Here is a 21593-nt window from a genome sequence, read left to right as displayed (position 1 = left end):
GCCGGTTGCAGAAATATAGAATTTCGCAGATGTGACAAGGTTCCAAATCGATTTGGATTCCGCTGACTCGTGATGGTGGAGGCAAGCTGGGGTCCTATGCTGCTAAAGAAGGTATTGAAGGTATCGGCGACAGTCTTCTCATTACTTATCATGTTTCCATCTACTGAAAGTTTAAGTGTATCATGCTGCTTGGATCTGTTTCCGGATAAATTATTAAGACATTTCCAAACATTTTTGCAGTTTGAGTTACTAAGCAAATTACAATAGTAAGCTTTTTTCGCATTTTGTTTACACCAGTTTAGTTTTCTTGATGCGTGCTGTAATAAGTTACGAGTGTTTTCATCGACTGGATTTCTTTTATATTTAGCGTAGAGTTTATCTTTAATTTTCATCCATTCCCAAACATCAACCGTCATCCACGGGCATATTCCTTTCACTTTGGCATGAACTTTGAAGGTCGTCGAACATTGGACCTTAAGTTCTTGGTATAATATTATTATTTTCGCAAGGAGTTCTTCTGCAGAATCAGCTCTAAGGTTATAGGCTTTCTCTGCAAACAGCTGGTTGAGCATCGAGTTGTTTACAAGGACTTTTCCAAGTTTGCGGGCGAAAACCTTTTTTTTCAAGGATATCGAAGAGATGATAATGCAGTGGTCGCTTATGTCTGAACAAATAGTTTCATTTACAATATTAGATTGGACGATTTCGGAGCAGACTACATGATCTAGGATATTATTACTAGCAGGTCTTGTTGTACAGGAATTCGTAACTTGAAAATTGAAGCAATTTAATAGATCCAAGTATTCGACTGTATCTGGGTTGGAAGGTTTATTTGTTGGTATATTCATGTCTCCTACTATGACACATGAAGAAGATGAACCGTTATCGGACAGTATGGCTTCCAAATTTTCAAAAAAGTGGGTTACATTGGTTGAGGGTGGTCTGTAGATAGCGTGGATATCCATTTTTCCTTCACTTATTTGCAAGCAAACGTGAATGTGATGATATCCACCAAGATGTATATTATTTTTTTCATCACAGTCTATTCCATCCATCACGTACACAGCTATTCCTCCTCCTGCACTATTTTCCCGACATGAAAAGAAGGCCTTATAACCAGGCAAATGGGCTTGTTTGGTGCGCTCATGCTTTAACCAAGTTTCTCCTAAGACAACAACGTGAATTTCTTCGGCAATCTGGTTCAACAATAACTTTATATTATCAAACTTATCAGGATTGTTGATACCTCTTGCATTAAGCTGGAGAATTTTTAAAGAAAAACGACTTGATTTATTACTATTTTTATTTAATTCTTCGATTGTATTATATAAATAGTTATTAGATGTAATATTCATGATTTATTAAATGATTTTACATAGAACGGCAGTGGCTGGAAGCTAATTCTGCATATGATGACGCTTTGGCGACGACATGGCAAACGATGATGTACTAGAGAAGTTCAGTGCACGCTTTTTTGATTCCATCAGCTTCACCAAATCCTGCTTCGAGCTTACTTTTTCAACTCTTGCACCATCTGTTCTTCTAATCAGAATTTTTCCATCTCGTCCCGGCCATACGTATTTAATTCCCATACCTTCTTGCAGCTTTCTGGTTTCATTAAGCAGATGCTTTCCAAAAGCTGTCATTTCATCACGCATTGTAACAGTTTTGGAGGATTGGATTAATATGTGTCCCACCGATGATGTTTTAAGTACTCCATGATCCAAATTGGTATTAAACAAAGAGTTTGCGTGCTATTTCTTAAATTTAAAAAGCAGCGTTTATATTGCAAGAACGGAGAATCGATTTAACCTTTTTTTATTTATTTAAAATTGTTTGAAATTCATAATAAGTAGATATAAGTTAATTAGTTAAAATAAGCCTCCAGAAAAATCACTCATAATTAATTCTTTAAAAGCATAAAGAACAACAAAATGATCATTCTTGTCTTGTCTACTGCATCGGAAACAAAACATTTTAACATTTTGTATATGTACAGTTATTTTAAAACAAAGTTCTTATGTTTTGAGATATATCGTTGATGGTTATTTTGGCGAGTAGGTACATCAAACGACGTTAGATTGCTGTTCTGTTGAAACTCACTTTTACTTAGCATTGTAAAGCTGGAAATTCTTTTTTTTTCAAAACCGTAGACTCTACGATGCTTCCAAAAGAATGTTCAATAATTGAAACGTTGAGTTGGAAAAAAATAGTTAGCATATAAATTAAAACGGCATCACTGCGCAAAACATTTCGACGTTGGGAAAGCGACAGGCGCATTTTCCATTTTCCGTTTACGCTCGTAGTTCTGTGCAGTGTTGCCGTTTTTGTAGATAAGCAGCCTAAATGATTTTCCTAACTCGATGTTGAAATCGTCATAACTTTTTTTAAGCCTTGTAGAGACTTACAGTTTTCGACACACTTGTTCTTTTAATCTTCAGCTATATGCTCCAGTTTTCAAAAGTAGGTTCAAATATAAAAGTAAGGCAACACTATTTTTTCAAGAAAAAGATCACTTTTAACATACAAATTACCAGCGGTATTTGTGAATTTGCTTCGATAGAGCCCATGTAAAATAAGTATCGGAACATTGCAAACCTAATTGTTGTCTTCAATGGAATCTTAAACAGTTTGATGCCTGACAAGTTAACCCCTTGCTTCGTGGTAGGACTTTGATTTTCCCACTGTGCCGACTATCGGTTTTGCAGACTCACCGTCAGCGAAGTGGGAAGAAAAACGTGTCGATTTTATATTCTCTCTCGCGTGTTTGCCGTTAACTCGTCTTGCCTTTCCGTTTCGTTCGTCCATGTAGACCGTCGTCTTACGTTGAGCTGAAGCTTGTCTCTCGCATTGCTCAGTATATCCAGATCTCCGGTCACAGCTGTCGCGCGACTGCTGGCTGGCTGGTTGGGAGTTTACGGATCAGATCGAATGGCCCCAGTCGGGTGTGTTTTTTTTCATCCGCACAGCTACCATTCCGTCCGTAGAATAGCTCGGTTCGGTCCGGCTATCCGGTCATCATCTTGTGTTTTAATCTGTTGGTTGGTCGGCCGGAAAAAAAATCCTTCCAATGAATCGCTAGATTATTCAGTGGAAATTTGCTAAATACAACTTTCGTCATACCGATTCGTGCGAAATGTTCTATTTTAGATCATTAATGTTGAGTTATAAGTTATCAGCCGGTTGGATTAGCTGTTCAGTGCAAATAAATGTTTATTTTTAGCGAAATTCGGTCCAATAAAAATGCAACGGAAAAACACAAACGTTGATGAATTCGGTTGGAGTTTGTTGTAAGGTTGTGTTATAATTATGCCGCGACAAATAACTGGAAAGTCTCATTGTGGGCACTTCGTACAGATAGAGCTCAGCGTACACCCAGAAGAAGTTTGCCGGATGTTGGAGAAAGTGTGCTCGGTTTCCCTCCTACTCGGTTGTCTGGCCGGCAAAACGAAGTTCAACGGTTTATCAAAGCCAGAAACAAGTGTGATAGCAAGTAGCACATTTTGTTATCACCTTCGACATGGGTGTATCGCCACGATAGCGACTACACCACATTGAATGGGGTTGAATATATACATATGTAGAAGTATATGTAATCGCGTCGTGTTGGTGGGTAGCTCTTGAGCTTGTTTTGCGAATATGTGCAAATTTTGGACAGGGAGAGTTTCAGTAGTTCTGCTTTCTTTGCTGTGCAGTGTCTATCAGTTTTCCAGTTTAGAGCAGACTAGTTCATATGTTCACAATGTAATCAGTGTTTAAGCTAGATATAAGTTGGATAAGTTGTCCTTTTATTGGTTTGCCACCGTAGATTGAGATGATTTTGCATCGCGTGAAAGCTACAGTGCGGATTCTCGTCACATCTTTTGAGTGGAAAAGTGCACGCGATAGTGATAAGCCTATTAACACTGATGAGTGTCTGTAACACTTTGATGTGTTTTGTGTTGACGGGTACGAAGCGACAAATTGAACACACTTAATGAGATTTCAAGTGGAAAAAAGAGTTTAATGTTAATGTGATGACTAGTGCGAAATAAGGTTTATAATTACTGAAACGAGAAAGGCTACCGACGTTATAACCGCAGCAAAAATACAAATGTCACGACATTGACTTACACTCAAATCTCCCGCATTATACCGTATAATACTGATTCAACACACGACTCAAGTGCATAAAGAGAAAGAAAAAATCGTAAAAATGTCATCACAAAATGCTCTACGCGTTTTGATGTTATTTTTATTCGTTTATGAAAATAACAGATCTCTAAAAACCGAATTATGAATCAACATTTCTGTTTAAGCAATTTTCTAAAGTTTCTTAACTCCTCAATGTATAGTTTACAAAGTTGAGTTCGAATCACTTGCCAATTTCAAATTAAAATGAAAAATTAAATTTATACAGATATCATTCGCAGACTGAAATATAATAAATGAACTACATTAAGGCTAACAATCATTATTATACACGAAGCAAAACAGAAATGTATAAAAGAAGCTAGATTATAATCAAAAATCTTTTCAGATTTCAGATTCAGATTTCAGATTCAGATTTCAGATTCAGATTTCAGATTCAGATTCCAGATTCAGATTTCAGATTCAGATTTCAGATTCAGATTTCAGATTCAGATTTCAGATTCAGATTTCAGATTCAGATTTCAGATTCAGATTTCAGATTCAGATTTCAGATTCAGATTTCAGATTCAGATTTCAGATTCAGATTTCAGATTCAGATTTCAGATTCAGATTTCAGATTCAGATTTCAGATTCAGATTTCAGATTCAGATTTCAGATTCAGATTTCAGATTCAGATTTAAGATTCAGATTTCAGATTCAGATTTCAGGTTTCAGATTCAGATTTCAGATTCAGATTCAGATTTCAGATTCAGATTCAGATTTCAGATTCAGATTTCAGATTCAGATTTCAGATTCAGATTTCAGATTCAGATTTCAGATTCAGATTTCAGATTCAGATTTCAGATTCACATTGCAGATTCAGATTTCAGATTCAGATTTCAGATTCAGATTTCATATTCAGATTTCAGATTCAGATTTCAGATTCAGATTTCAGATTCAGATTTCAGATTCAGATTTCAGATTCAGATTCAGATTTCAGATTCAGATTTCAGATTCAGATTTCAGATTCAGATTTCAGATTCAGATTTCAGATTCAGATTTCAGATTCAGATTTCAGATTCAGATTTCAGATTCAGATTTCAGATTTCAGATTCAGATTTCAGATTCAGATTTCAGATTCAGATCTCAGATTCAGATTTCAGATTCAGATTTCAGATTCAGATTTCAGACTCAGATTTCAGATTCAGTTTTCAGATTCAGATTTCAGATTCAGATTTCAGATTTCAGATTCAGATTTCAGATTCGGATTTCAGATTCAGATTTCAGATTTCAGATTCAGATTTCGGATTCAGATTTCAGATTCAGATTTCAGATTCAGATTCTGATTTTAGATTCAGATTTTAGATTCAGATTTCAGATTCAGATTTCAGATTCAGATTTCAGATCCAGATTTCAGATTCAGATCTCAGATTCAGATCTCAGATTCAGATCTCAGATTCAGATTTTACATTCAGATTTCAGATTCAGATTTCAGATTCAGATTTCAGATTCAGATTTCAGATTCAGATTTCAGATTCAGATTCAGATTTCAGATTCAGATTCAGATTTCAGATTCAGATTTTCGATTCCAGGTTAAGATTTCTGAATAAGATTTCAGATTCAGATTTTATACTTCAAATTCAGATTTCATATTCAGTTGTAAATTTTAAGTTTAAATTCCAGATTTTAGATTGAGATTTAGATTTTGGATATGATATTTTATATACGTTTTTAGATTCAGAAAATTATGCTATGACTGAAATAAACATGTTGGACTACTTCTTTTGTAAAAAAAGGTTTGGTTTTTCATTGACATTTTGAATGAATTTTGTATCTGGCGAAATTTTCTGCTCGGGTTCAAATATGAACCACCAGCCCTGCCAGCAAGCTTCTAGTTTGCTTCAATCACCATCATTTGCCAAAATCACAGAAAAATCTGTATTATTACAGAATTTTAAGCAAAATTTCGTCACAGAGTCTGTGTCACAGATCACAGAAGTTAAAAAATTTTCACAGATATTTTCAATTTTGTACAATTTTCCAAAATTATTAATTTTTATGTCATGTTCGTTTTTTATTCTTCTTTTTTTTATTAAACTGTGAAAAGTTTCAAATTTTTTGATGTTTCACATAATTTTCCAATGAACTTCATAAAAATAGCGTCACAGAAAACCGACACAGATTTTCAAGTTCAAACCACAGAATTCAGATTTTTTTTTGTCAAAAAGCAAGATTTTTTTTTCGACAACATTGTCCACGAGTGAGCGTTATCTTAGCCTTCTGCGGAATCTGATAGAGAAACATGTATCTAATAAAGTATGGTTAAACGAATCCGTTCATTTATTTATTTCCTATCTGTAAAATTTCCTACAATGTTCATTATTTTTTCAAAGGGCAGCAATTTTTGTTTAGAAAAATTATTTTATTTCTTAGCGGTTTAATGAAGGTTATACTAAAATTTGTTCTGGGAACGCATCTTCAAATATTCATCCAATTTGAATCATTCAAATAAATAAAAAAAATTGATAAATAAAGAGGTTGTTGTATCTAAAAAAAATTTGGTTCCATTTCTCAGCTTTCAGATCCACTAAATGAATTTGATTTGATGCATTGCAGCTATGCTATGGTTGTTGCCCGCTTGTTTTTTCGTTTTGTATTGCTGTTGCATTACGGGACAACGTTTACCCATATTATTTGTATTATTTAAGTATACAACAAAGATTCTGAAACTATAACTGCCTTTTAGCCGGAAGTGTCAAATGGATACTGTAGACCACAAAACGGATTATATTCGTGTGCCCATAAAAATAATGAAGAAACATTAAAGATTTTCTCAGAAGAAATAATGTTACAAGGAAAGAATTTCAAGCCATTAAACTTCCAAAAGTTGCACATTTTTACTAGTTTATTAAAATGCATTGATTCAACGAAGATTTTCTAAATATAAAAGGTTAAATGCATCTAAAAGTAAGTTCACTGGTGTTGGGAAAAAGTGGTAGAAATTTTGTCACTTTTTGCTCTTTTTGAAAATTTTGCCATTCAAAAACATTTTCAAGATCTGTGGCTTTCAAGTTTTTTCACAACACGTGTTGTATTTTCGAATGCTGTGATGCAAAACTAGCAATATTTCTATCACATACGTCTGGAATAGAAACAGCGTTGTAAAAAAATACAACGGCCAAAGATCTTAAAAACATTTTTGCATGGTAAAATTTTCAAAATGTCAAAGTTTGTACCACATTTTCCCAACATTAGTGAACTTGTTCTGATACCTAGATGTTTTCAATCGGAAGTTACAATTGCAAATAATAGATACAACTGCGCAAAGCTTGCTGCGGTTTGTTTGTTGCTCATTCGAACACATTTTAATAATCAAATACCATTATAAAAAAAAAAGAGATAACAACCTTCGCAGTTTTGTTCGTTATTCATGTTCTCGTTTCGCTTACAATTTAGCGTACGCGTCCCCTAGATTCGGGTGGGCAATTCAACAACCATCAGCTGACAACTGCGGCATTTGCTTGTTGATTACTCAGCGAAAGAGACCAATTTCATAATTATAATCCACACAGAGGCACTAGGCATTGACTGTCTGTTTATGAAATATATACGCATCAAAGCTTACCGCACCTTGATGTATACGGTGTATAACCCATGCAGAAAAGGTTGCTGAAGCAACAGAAATGTGAAATCATTGGACCAAAAGAGTCAACAACGAAGCCGGTAGTGTAACTACTATAACCTAACTCATTCGCCATCTAGTATGTGTGTTTTATGTATTTATTTAGGTGCCGGACATATGTGACTTATGGTGGACTTCTTGCATAGGAAAGAAGGAAAAAAAATGAAAATCAACCCACAGCTAGTTGAAGTGGCGTTGAATTTTTTTTTTTATGGATAAAGCACATCGCCGCCGTAATGCATCGATTGCCGTCGCATGCAAACTCGTGATTTGACCACCCAAATTCCTTTTCCGATGTTTGTGAACGGCCGCCACACTCATTGGGTGTGCTAGTGAAAAATTATCAGTGGACAATTCATTCATTAGATTTTCCCAGTGAATGATGATGGTGAGAAGATCGAATCAGAAATGGGGCGTTTTTGGATGAAATGTTGAACAAATTGCAATAATTGTGTGTGGTGTGTGTTTTGTTTAAGTTCGCCTTAAAGCGAGTTTGTAGTGATATAATTCGGAAACCGTGCCAATATCGATCGGTTTTTCACGGGGTGTGGGAGTAGTGAGGGCGTCTTCTACTGGTGGTGTAGGCTTGGCAAAAATGGTTTCCCTGTCGGAAGATTTCAGTGGCATTCAAAGAAAGAATAAATTCCTGCCTCAATTGGCAAGAAGATTGGGAATAGGGAAAAATCGAAACACGTCCAAGTATGGGCCGGATTCGGAAGAGGAAGTTTGTCTGCGGAAGAAAATGGTGTCGTTTGAATGCAGCACCGAAGATGGGGAAAATACAGGTGGGGGCACATTCAATGGGAATCGGCCGTCCAGTTTGCCGTTGATAATTCGGCACTCTGATTCGCTGAGAGGTACCACGGATGTCACGATGCGAGATGAGAGAGCGATTAGTATTGGCGGTGATCCAACTGCCCGGCTGACATCTATTCTAAAATCTGGACCCAACCAGGTGCCTCTCATCAGTATATCTGCTGATCCGACTATCAAAGGTCGGATTAATCGACCGATCGATGAGTGCACTAATAGCTCTGGCAACGAGTCTTCCTCTTCGCCATTTAAACGAGGCTCATCGTTTCGGCAAAGTCTGAACTACCTCTTCAAACGAAACCGTGGAAAACTGAAAGATCGATCGTGTACCAGCGACAGTGATTCCAATGCGGTTTTGGAGCTGGATGAGGACAACCTGATCGATGCTCAAAACAAAACTCAACTCCTCGATGCCTTTCTACCGGAAAAAGTGCCTAGTAAACGTGCCAGCACTGGCGATATTTTTGAAGATATTGTTATTCAGTTGAACGAAGATTTCGGAGTAAAAAATAAGACTCATCGGCGCATGCACTCGGACTCACTTTCCATCGGCGCTAATAACCCAACAAATAGAGACAACGATAGGTAAGCCAGCCATTATTTTCTTTGCTTAACAACCTGAAAGAAAGAAAAAAAAATGCTAACTGAACTTTACTGCATATGCGCGTAATAATCGACTGTTTGCATGAAGGGGAATTGCAATGAAATAACTAGTAATAAATTTCCATCTACTCATATTGAAGACAAATTTCTAAGTAAGGAATGCACTCATTCGTTTTATACGTTGGATTCGAAAAAAAAATAGAATCTAGTAAAAAGTTAAAAAGTTAATATTCCGTGGATTTGATTTTAGCGCTGATGTGGTCTAGTGGATAGGCTGGCGTGAGTCTGGTAACCCAGGCGTACTGGGTTCGATTCCCGGTATCGGCAAGAAAAACTTTTGGGTTCGAATCCCATAAGTTGCCGACAGGTGAGATGCTTGGGGAGCAAGTAGAGGCCAGTCTTGAACCCACCCTTGTCCTTCCTCTAACTGGTATCAAGAGGGGTTGGTTTATTATCTTGAACTGCATTTTGTCCATATCCAGCCGGAATGGATATAATGAAGTGCATGATGGTCTAACCAACGTCTCATGATCGCTTTCTATTCTACGCTGCCTACTGTAAACTTTAAAATTTCCTTCTCCATACTATCTCTAATTTTCATTTCCAGCGTCAGCTCCCCGAGCTATTTAAACGCAAAAAAAAAAAAAACATTCCGTGGATTTGATTTCACTTGTACTATTTATGATACATACACAGCCAGATATTGGCCGCATCACAGTAGTAAAAGTAAATTTGTTATCTTTTTAAATTGATGTTTTTCGGTGATTGTCGAGTCAAAGTATCGCCGCGTGCTTCCGTTACGGCTGTCTGCCGCGTGACAGCCGTAACGGAAGTACGCGGCGATACAGCTTTTTTCTGAAGATGGCTGAAATTATACAGTAGGCCGAAACGTAAAAGAATTGTTATTATTTGACTCGACAATCACCGAAAAACATCAGTTTAAAAAGATAACAACAACTGGCGGTGATCAAAATTCGTAAACACAAAAGTGAATTTATTACTCATCTTTACTACGCCAGGCCCACTGTGCAGTATTGGACGCAGGGACAATTGGTACACAGGAAGGAAGAAAGATGAACAGCAGTTCCATACGTTCCTGTGATTATTGATTATTAATATTTTATCGTTTGGAGCACAAATGCTAAATCTGTGTGCTCGTTGATGAGCGATGAAAGCGAGTGAAAAATAATTTTTGAAATTCTAAATTCATTTTAATGCGATTTTGCAAATTTCTTCCAAACCTTGTCAATTGGATGCAGGAAGGTGTTTGTGATTGATTGAGGTTTAAAAATTTGATAGAATTTGCAAATCTGCAGAAATAACAACGATTTTCCAAAAACTAATTTTAAGAAAAAAATAAATAAATTTGATGTTTGCAATTTTTCCGCATGCTTTGTTGAGATATCGTATATATACATTGAAATATCGTTAAAAAAATGCCATGGGTTAGTTTAGGGTTATCATATCTCGCAATGCTAAAAAGAGTACAATAAAAAAAATTTCCAACATAGTAAGGAAAACCCTGGAACCCTGGAAAAGGTCTGGACCGGTTGCCCAGGTATCGAGGAAAAATGCCCAGATTTTTCCTAAATCTTAGCAAAATCCAAACCAATACTACATTTTTCTTAGCATAATGTACAATTTTTTTAGCTTGTTTTATCGAAATACATGTGCAAGCATTTTTAGGAAACTTAAAATTTGAATTGAACATCGCTGATGTGACTAAATAAAAACTATTTTTTCATGTAATCATTTTTCACTTTTTCTCTTGAGTTTGCATGAGAAAAGCCTGGATTTTGTCCTGATTTTCCCGGATATTGCCCGGTTTTTTTATTGAAAATTTTAAAATCCAATGCTCGTTTTTCCAGGTTTTTGGGTAAAAATGTCCGGGTTTGCCCGTCCTTATTACGCCTAGAAAAATTCGAAAAGCTTAGGTAGAACGTATATATAAATTATAGATTTTATCATAATTTTATATAACTAATGAAAAGAGAAAATTCATGGACTGAATATTCCTATTTGGATTATTAGAAGAAAAAGAAGTATTTGATGTTATGCTGACAAACCACACCAAACCCGATAAAATACTTGATTTCAGAAAAAGATTTTAGGCGCGTAATTCCTTCGAACAAACAATTTATTAAATTGGTGCGCTACGAGCATTGGAGTATATTGATTCTGTGCTCTTTGTTAAACTGTTCGGGGGTCTGCATAGTCAAAGACGCCCACTGTAAATTACGATTCAACGATGCTTTCATGAATACGGGACATTCAGGTAAGGTATTAAAAGTTTTTATAACTTGTGTTTCTTTCTTATTTCTTGTATAAGATTTGATAAACACATTTCATATACAGAAACAAACAATTTGATTGTTCTGATTAAATGGCTTTCATAAAAAAGAGTAGGGGAGATGAGGGCATAACGAGCACCCAGGGCATGAGCACTCCTTTTTTCTACATAAGTACGTATTTTCTTAAACAAATTTTCATAAGGACTTGTTTCGTACTACCCATAGTATTAATTTTTCACCAAAAAAAAATCCTTTTCATCTTTACAGAAATATTAAATAATAACCAGCTAGGTTCTCAAGTGACGAAAATATTATAATTTTTGAGCACCACCAAATAAGCTTTATGGCCTTTAAACCATCTTGATCTGATGTGCGCACTGCAACATGATCTACACATTGTTTCTCAACTTTCAACATCATAAAATTTTTGATTTTTCACTTTAATCAATTTTAAAACGCTTTTTTACTTTAATTTGTTCACTAGAGGCGAACAATAGAGCTACGGCTTGGTTTGTTTCGTCCGTCGATTTGGCCTATTTGTAAGGTGTCGGAGAGGTAATCAGTAGACTCGGGTTCGACTCCTGGTCGAGAGGATTTTTTTTTGCACATACCATTCATGATTGATTTTTTTTTATTGTTACATTATACGGCTAATAGCATCAAAGCATCATCCGTCACACAAAACACCAGAAACATAATGTATGACCATGTGTTCATTCTTGAATTCTACAAACAGACCTAGATTATTTTGTTATTGCTTTGTTTGATGAATCTACGGCTCACCATTTAGTGCAATCATGATCATGAATGATAAATGAAAAAAAAAATCATCTCGACCAGGAATGAACCCGAGCCTACTGATTACCTCTCCGACATCCAACCAATAGGCCAAATCGTCAAGTTAAGCTGTGGCTCTATTATTCAGTTGACTTCATCGAGTCGAATTCGCTGCTAGATTCCCCGGAAGAAAACGCTCATCTTGCCTTCATTAATGGTGCTCATACTGCCTCGAGGGGTTTCTCATTATGCCTCTACAGTGACTGGTTTTCAGCTTTCGGCAAAAATTTTTAAAATGCATTTTTAAACGTTTTTATCTACTTTTTCAAGTTTCATCCAATTAGGCAATGGACTACTTGAGTGTCTGAACACGAAACAATGATGTAATTCACATATTACAGCTGTTCTCTATGATTAAATAAGCGTTTTGCTTAAGGTGGCCATATTACTTCTTCACTCGGCAATTCAGTTCACGATGACTGTATACTCGTGCCCATTTAAAAACTGGATTGATAAACCATTTCACACTGATTTGATAGAATAGTAAGCTCTCATTCTATGGGTTTGATTTCACAGATTTTATTTTTTGGTTTTTTTTATTGGGACGATGAAAAAATACGGTGATCATCACTCTTCAAAAATTATAGACTTCTTGGCGATCGCCAGTTAAAATTTATATTTTTATAAAACTACTATTTTTTGTATTAAACAAAAACTACTTCTTCTAATTCATTGAAGATGGATGCAAAATCAAGACTTGGATTTTGTCACATCAGACTTAATAAATCATGCAAATGCAATGAACCTGCATCCTCAGGTTTTGGATTCAAAATCCGAGCACCTAGAACTTTTTTTAATACGATATGTACGGTCTCTCGAAAATCTCAACTTATTATTATACCAGCTTACTCGGTGTACTTTGCTACCTCTTCTATGGAAAAAATTAGGTGCGATAAAATTATTATAATTTAAATAACTTTAAAATTGAACTTCAACATTATTCAAAGCGAACTAATTTTCATGGGGCCTGAGCTTGCAGATTGCTTGAGTCTAAACACATATATATAGTTTGAAGGTTGGAGGAGCTATCCTTAAGAAAAATTGGAGGGATCTACAATACACTACTACTATAAACTAAGATACTTAACACTAAAACACACAGACATTGTTGTTGTTAAAATGGGAAGCGTCTATAAATACAATATATCATCCAATTTGGTTAAAACTTGTTTGTCAATTCAATAGATTCAAAACACAATAGATTAGAAGTTATTATAAACTAAGAATATAAGAACTATTACAAAAACCATTCTCGGTCTCGAAAACGGCTACACACAAAATTTCACGTTGATCGGTTCAGAAGTTTCCAAAAATTGTTCGAATTGTGCTAAATTTCTGGTAATTTTGTATGGGAGCCCCCTTTTTGGAACTCGGAGGGGTTTGAAAGTATTATAAAGACCATTCCCGGTCTCGAAAATGGCTAAACACCAAATTTCTCGTTGATCGGTTGGGTAGTTCCTGATAATTGTTCAAATTGTGTCTAATTATTGTTAATTTTGTAAGTAAGCTCCCTTTTTTGGATTTGGAGGGGTTTTAAAGTATTATAGAAACCATTCTCGGTAAAATTTCACGTTGATTGGTTCAGTAGTCTACAACAATTGTCCAAATCGTGTAAAATTTTTGTTATTTTGTAAAGGAGTCCCACCTTTTCGGATTCGGAGGGGTTTGAAAGTATTTTGAAAAACATTTCCAGTCTTAAAATCGTCTACTTATCAAGTTGAACGTTGATCGGTTCAGTTGATTCTAAAAATTGTCATATTTCATATATTTATTAATTTTGTATGGGATCCCGCTTTTTTTTTTAAGTCGGAGCCGGTTGAAAATATTTTAGGAACCATCTCCGGCCCCAAAAACCTTTATATACCAATTTCAAAATGATTGGTTCGGTAGTTTCCTTGATCTTGATCTTAAGAAAAAAAATCTTTTTTTATTTTCTTGATGTACACTAGATCGCTGCAAGAATTGATTTTAGCTCCCATACGTTTTTTTTTGTTGTTCAATAATTAGTGAAAAATTTGAGATGATTTTGTTGATTCCTGAACTGTTTCAATTTCTGAGCTGATTCAATTTTGTATGGAAGTTTGTATGAAGAATAAATGTTTGCATATCAAATCATCCAGGAAATTCAAATAAACTTGAAATGTAGATTGTCTTTGATTCCTATTCTTAAGCTTAAATTTTGCTAGCATGAGAAGAAGCTAAGAATTTTTTGAAAAAAGTTAGGATCATTTAATAATGAAAAATCTGAATCCATTGAAAAGTATTTCAAAATGGCAGGCTGCTTTTTTCGGTAATTAAAAACAACCCAAAAAGTTATGGGAGGTGTTAAAATTAAAATTAGAAATTTACGTTCAAAGCTTGCAGCGGTCTACTGTACCCATCATTTCCAATCGTTTTAAATAATTTTCAAGACAAAGTTCAATGAAGAGTTAAAGCTCGCGTATATACTGTTTTTAACTGGAAACAGAATCCGAAATTTCTTAATTTTAGACTTAAAATCAAATATGTATTGGTTTAACCGGATAAGTTAAGAATCACATAAAATATTTCTAAGGATTCTAGTCACATCTAAAATCAATTGAAAAAAAATTAAAAAAAGAAAATTTGAAATTTTTCAATCTTTGTTCTGAGTTATACGACACAAAATAGTCCGTCGGACGTCGCGTCGCGTTGACATTTTATTTTGGGAATATTATTTTCCGCTTGAGCCACCACAATGATGCGTCGCGTCAGATAAAGCATTGTACTAAAACGCAAAATTTGTTCTAAACAGTAGCGTTCTTCAGCGTCGACGTCCTGTTTTTGAAAATATTCAAAATTGACTCGCGTCAGCAACTTAATGAATGTTTCGAATCAATGTTTTATGTTAAAGTTTTGCTCAAATAGACCCAAAAATCAAATAGTCATCCAATTGGTTTGTAATATGCTCGATTAAATAAATTTTCAAAACATGTAATTGAGAATTATTTTTAAGGAAATCAATGCTTTATCATATTGATATGGCACCGTCATATGACAAAATTATGTTGGGGTGAATGGATTTTCGGATATGATGGTTATCTTAAAATAGTTATAATTACTTATTATTTATATTATATAATACTCTATTATTAAAATCAATACACTTCTTACTACACTGCTCAACACACATTTATTCCAAATTTTAATTCTTCCTCCGCATGTTTCGAATCATCACCGAGCAATCCCCGCCAATGATCGCGATCGGTCACTGAACACATTCGCAAATCGGCTGGAGGCCGACTTTTATGATGTATAGCATACCCTGAAACAGTAGAGAAATGCAGTCTAAAACTTAACTCGGTTTAAAATGCTCAGTACTATTTCAGATCCCTCACCTGTAACAAACAGCAATTCCTTTCCAATTTCTACTAGGTTCTTGTCAGAACACTTCCTTCATCCACAGGTTTGATTCGATCGGCGTTAATCTATCTTACAAAGTCCTCAGTTGTTGTCGCAATACTTTTCTATGGAATTTTTCCACGCAAACTTGCCTTCCGTTGTCCTTCAAGCAGCGGAAATTCCGGGGAAATTAAACTCTGTTTCGTGTGGTATCATTTAGCGACGACAAATTAGAAAACAGAACGAAAGAAGCAAATCAAAACAAACTTCTGGTTGCTATGATTCGTGACGCGGTATTGTGATGCAAAAATCGTCGGATGCGTCGCGTCAGCGTTTTAGTACTCAACGACGGCATTAACAGCTGACGCGACGCGACAGTTCCGGCAAAATAAAATGTTTTAATTAGAATATCCATGTCTCGATTTTTACGTAATTACGAGATTCGAAAAAATATTTCGTTAACATTTCGTGATCATGAGATGATAACAAGATTATAAAATTATAAAAATAAAAAATCAGAATAAGTGCTGTGGTATACAAATAATGCATCTAACTCTACTGTTGAATGATGCCCCGTTTTACGGTAGTAGCAAATTTCGTGTGGGGCTTTTATGGTGAGACCTTCTTCCTTTTCTATGGCTTTGTTCTGAATTATTATTATCAGCTCTACAGGTATTTCTATCATTTCGAAATTTGAAATATTATTCGAATTTATATAATTTTGATTGCAGCATTTTATTCTTTTTTCAATTTCTGTCTCTGCTCGATAATATCAATTTTTTTTTATTATTTTTGTCAAACTTTGTTGCATGATAAATCGAGGAAGCTTGATGGTGTCAACTAACAGAATGTTCTTTCTGCTATGTGATGCAACAAAAAGTTTGAAATAACACGTAATCAAATAAACAACGCTGAAGTCGTCGTTCAAATAGATTGAGTTTCAAGAACCATTGACCGCTTGTTTTTTTTTTGTTATTGAATAGGCCAAAGCAACACGTACCTATATTCATAATTTTTATGGCTGCAAACGTGCTGTCCAGGAGGATAAATAAAAATAAACTGTATTGTAAGTTGACCAAACATTTCAACTTGGCTGTTTTATAATCAGATAGAAAACATTGATTACTTAAGCCTTTTCCAAGTGTTGGCGGTATGAATATATTTTTAATAAATCATGTGTTGTCATGTTATGTTTTAAATTGTTCTAAATATTTTCAAAAGTCTCCTCTGCTGCATCGCAAACAATGCATAGGAGAAAGAGAGGAGCACCTTGCAACACTATGTACAGCAAATCGAGCTCTTTGCAACGCTTTACATTATGTGTGTAGATAATGTTATTCGCGTAAAACATCTATCGGTCGGTGAATCGTTTTGAAAAGGAAGTATAAGAACAACATAAGCACATTTGTTGTCGCAAGTTTTCTAACCGTATTTGTTTTTCCGATTCTGCTGGAATCGCATTTCACGTAACATTGTTAGGAGAAGCTTGGGTGTTTTGGCTTTCCTGAATTTATAAAGTTGAATGAATTGTGATTTCTTTTAAAGAAACGTGATTCTTTACTCAAAGAGATCCCCTATTCATGAGACTTTAGCCTATAGCTTTAACCAAGAAAAATAATAAACAAAAGGTACATTGTCCTTTTTTGACTATATAAATCTTGGATAAAAATAATTCTAAAAGTTTGTTCACAGCCCTTAGTTCATAGCATAAAATCTAAAAGTTCAATTTTTTAGACAAGATCAATCTTTCGCGAATAACCAAAAGTTGGTTAAAACGTCTCAAATAAAAAAAAAGATCAATCTTTCAAGTCTTTCATACCAGGAAGCTATTGGATGAGTTTAGTTGTTGGACGAATATATTTAACATCATGAACAAAAGCAGTTTAGGATAAAATTATGCCTTTTCTGTACTCTAGGGATCATTTGAATCCTTCGGTATTTTTTTTTTAAATATATGGTAAATGAAATTGGGAGTTATCCATTGCTTAGAAAATATGCCATTATGAAGTTCATATAATTCTCCAAAAATAGACACTCAGGAATTAATGACTTTGTTATATTTTTGAAAGTTGAAATCGTTTGAAAATGATGAAGAAATGTTTTTTGTCACATTTTGGTAATTTTATTCAAACCAACCTCAATAACTTAAAAAAAAAATACATTTTTTAAAAGTGACAGCAAAGTTGTTTTCTTCCATTTTTCACATTTTTCTTAAACAATTGATCTTTGTAAGATATTCCAGTTACTAGATATGGGTGAAGAGACAAGTCACTCAGGAATCTGCTCACTCGCTCCTATAGATTTTAAACTTAGGAATTCTATGGAGTTTTCATTTTTTTTTACAATCACATCAAATTTATCCCCTTATCCCCAATCGGAGAACATACTTATCATTTAACGTAAAATCCCGATCTAAATATAAAATATTCGAGGTTCCATCCAATAATGGTTTCCAAACTTCCAAGTAAACAACCGCATTATTCCTGAATTATTGCATTTGAAAAATAAAATGTCAAGAGTAGGAAGAAATAAATAAGTTTCTCTGTTAGAATGTATGTATATCATATCAACAACAAAAAAGGAGTACATTTCGTAAAGTTTTACAAAAAAAATAGTACACTCATTTCTCGATCGTAAAAGAATATATCTACCTACACTTGCTCTAAAAGAAACAAATTGTGTTGTAATTTTTTTTTATTTATGCATCCAACACGAAATTTTTTAAACATGTTTTATAAAAATAATCATGAAAGGTTTTTAAAATACGATTAAAAATAGCTGATGAATTTTGATGACAATTTTTTTTTTCAGAGTTTTTGTTGTTATTGCCTGGATTTTTGGTTGACAATTTTGAAATCAAATGCTCGGATTTACTCCGGTTTTTTTTAATAAAATAGCCATGATTTGTCCGGCCATACGATTTGAGAAATTAAATAATGTTCCCAAATCGACTCAGTTTAATAGGGGTTATTCACATACCGCATGGACTATCACGTGGGGATGGGGGTTGGAAATGTCCACGCTTGACGGCAATATCCACGTGTTCACGTTTAAATATTGTCAGTTACAAATTGATAAAAGTAAATCTATTAGACTGAGTCGATTTGGGTTCATTTTTGAATTTTCAAACCCTGGGTTCTAAAAAGCATCGTTTTGGTTCAAAACTCATCCAAATTTTTTTGCAGAGTTTTCAATAACATTTTACTTTTGAATTTGTATGGGAAAATTGAATATTTTGTACTGAAAAATTAACATTATTTTTGTTCATTCTGTGAAATCGAGCCTGCTAATAGTTTTTGTGCCAATTTATAAATTATTTAAAGGATTTTTCGCTGAACAAAACTGCCCAAGACCGTTCACATACCTCGTGAAAAATTTATGGGAGGGGGGAGGGGGTGGTATATGGAAATGTCCACCCTTGCCCACGGAGAGGGGGGTATGGGTTTGGGTCGTGTCAACGTGGACATACTTACTTCCAAAATATTTTCTAAAGGTGGATAACCATGGAAAGCTTTCCAGTTTAAGTTTAAACAATTAGTAGTTCCTTCAAAGCAAGTAATAAATATGATAATTTAGAAATTAAAAAAAAATTCAAATTGTTTTGTATCAGGAAATGTATATTTGTTTTTTTTTTTCAAAACCGCCATTTCAATAACAAAAAGGCGAAAAGTAGTGTTTTCTAACTGTCAAATTAGATATAAAAAAAACAGCTTTAAATCTGTCCACTTGGACATCCGGGTAGGGGGGTAGGGGTTTGCCAAATGTCCACACTTGTCCACGGAGGGGAGGGGAAGGGGGTCAAAAATCTCATTTTTCTGTCCATGTGGTATCTGAATGGCCCCTCACACTTCCATCTCCCACATTTACTTTCAAGCTCTGCTTGATAATTCCTCGAAAATTCGATTCAAGTTTCCATAAAATTCTTTTTTTTTTCGTGGCGGTCCTTTTGGTCCATTTGCTGGGCTGGTAGCGAGTCACTTTTTAGTGACTTGATCACTTTTTTTGGGTCATTCACTAAAAAGTCACTTTTTTCATCATTTGGTCACTAAAGTCACTATTTTCCGAAAAATTGTCACTTTTATCACCAAAAGTCACTTTTCTCACCGAAAATAAAACAATGAGAGAGTAATTTGATTTGCGCGTGTTAATATTGACGGTAGTAACGGTAAATTACTTGATCAGTCAGTCAGACATTTTTTTCGCCTCCGGCGAAATTTCGGCATGATTCACCCTTGGCTTGAGACATTTCGATCTACTACATTATTTGACGATCATGAATTGAAACTAACTTTGATTGTAGATTTTAATTTTTAGTTCAATCAACCTTTTGTATTGGAACTCAAAACTTGATATACAAAAACCCTATCTCGTCTTTAGAATGGGGTTTTATTAAGAAGTGAAACGAACCATTTTTTTAAATTAAAAAATGTTTTTATGTTATAACAAATGTTATGTTGATATGAAATATTCTTAAAAAAATTCCATACTCAATTTTATTTCGTCTTTTTTGTTCTTCTAAATACTAAAAAAAAATACTTAAAAAATTTACGCAAGGCCACAAAATTTACATTTTTTTTAGGTGCAATGAATATAAACGGTAATTTCAACTAATTTGGGTTCCCCGAATCTAAATATGTATGCAATATTTCTATCAGCTTTTGTTATTGAAATGACTTTTGAAAATAATTAAAAATCTTTAGAGAAGTTTCTGCACTTTTTTTACAAAAACTTAAATCAAAAACAAAATATTTAAAAATAAAAGTTTTATATGAATTGATGAGCTTTAAATAGAATCAAGTTTTTTTTACACTTTCTGCTGTGATGTCAAAAAAACTTGCAATGACATTCTTCCATAATCAGTTATCTATCTCTATCAATGTTTGATTTTACTAGTAATAAACTCTTTACAACCAAAACTAAATGTGTTCGGCCGAATTTGACAAATTTCAATTTTAGGGCACTATTTACCAAACCAATAATTTTAAAAAATAAGCACCAAAATGGTAATAGTGAAACATGTTTATTGAAAAACTCTTCCTGGAATGTTTTCAAAAACTAATCTTTTTTATTTCCATATTGTTTTTTTTTTCAATTTTCAAATAAATTTACCGAATTTTATTGTACAGTTTTTTTTTCAATTTTCTAATCAACTTGCCGGATTTTTATTAATCAAACTTTTTAAATTTTTAAGACATATTTTTAACAATTGTTTCCTTGTTTTTAAATTCTTAATTTTCGTGTTCTTTAACCATAAGCCTTTAACTCCAAACTTTTAATAATAAAACATAATTTCAACCTTCTGTTCTTTCAGGACCCAATATTTTAATCCAAAGAGACAAAATACTCAGAGCTTGTAATTTAAAGCTTAAAAACTTACGATTGAAAATTTTAAAACTTTTTATTAATATTTTTTATATGAAATCATGTTTTTCGAATCGATCATGATTTTTAAATTAATCTAAAAAGTTTGAAAACTTGTTCTCAGCAGCAACTTAAAAAATAAATTTTAATACGCAGTGTTAACTAACTTTGTATTTGATTTGTGCTTTCAATATTAATAACAAAAGTTTTGAACTCATTATTTTTAATTTGTCATCAGTTTTTATCATTCACGTAATTACTCATTTTATAACATTTATTTGTCAGTTTAGTTGAACATGAAGTTATTATTCAAGCTTCAAAAATGAAATTTTGATAACTGGAGGATTTTACTTTATTAAAGGTTTTATGTCTGGCTTATATAACTGGCACTTTTAAAATAATTATAAATATATTCTTCTTTTTATCAAATTAAATTAAACCATCGAACATTAAATAAATTCTGTTCAAAATTCATTTTTTATTCAGTAATCGGTAATTCATATTTTAAATCGTGATTAAATATTTTTTGTTCAAGT

General features: G+C 33.9%; 1 protein-coding gene across 3 annotated transcripts in view; it reads left to right on the top strand.

Moving 5' to 3' along the window:
* LOC129750640 (GRAM domain-containing protein 2B-like) overlaps positions 1–21593 on the top strand; it is a 126487-nt gene that overhangs the window by 48180 nt on the left and 56714 nt on the right. The window contains exons 1-2 of one of the 3 annotated variants that reach the window (XM_055745639.1): positions 3728–3744; positions 7899–9190. The exons of 1 other annotated variant lie outside the window; for it this stretch is intronic. In XM_055745639.1, coding sequence (XP_055601614.1) covers positions 8388–9190 — 803 coding nt within the window. In that variant the 5' untranslated portion in view covers positions 3728–3744; positions 7899–8387. Of the gene's footprint in view, positions 1–3727; positions 3745–7268; positions 9191–21593 lie in introns of those variants that run through there. One more of the 3 variants, XM_055745638.1, reaches the window with a different exon arrangement.

Source organism: Uranotaenia lowii, chromosome 3 (genome assembly GCF_029784155.1).
Source record: "Uranotaenia lowii strain MFRU-FL chromosome 3, ASM2978415v1, whole genome shotgun sequence".
Lineage (NCBI taxonomy): Eukaryota > Metazoa > Arthropoda > Insecta > Diptera > Culicidae > Uranotaenia > Uranotaenia lowii.
The sequence above is the reverse complement of the archived record's forward strand: the minus strand, read 5'-3'. Positions and strand labels throughout refer to the sequence as shown.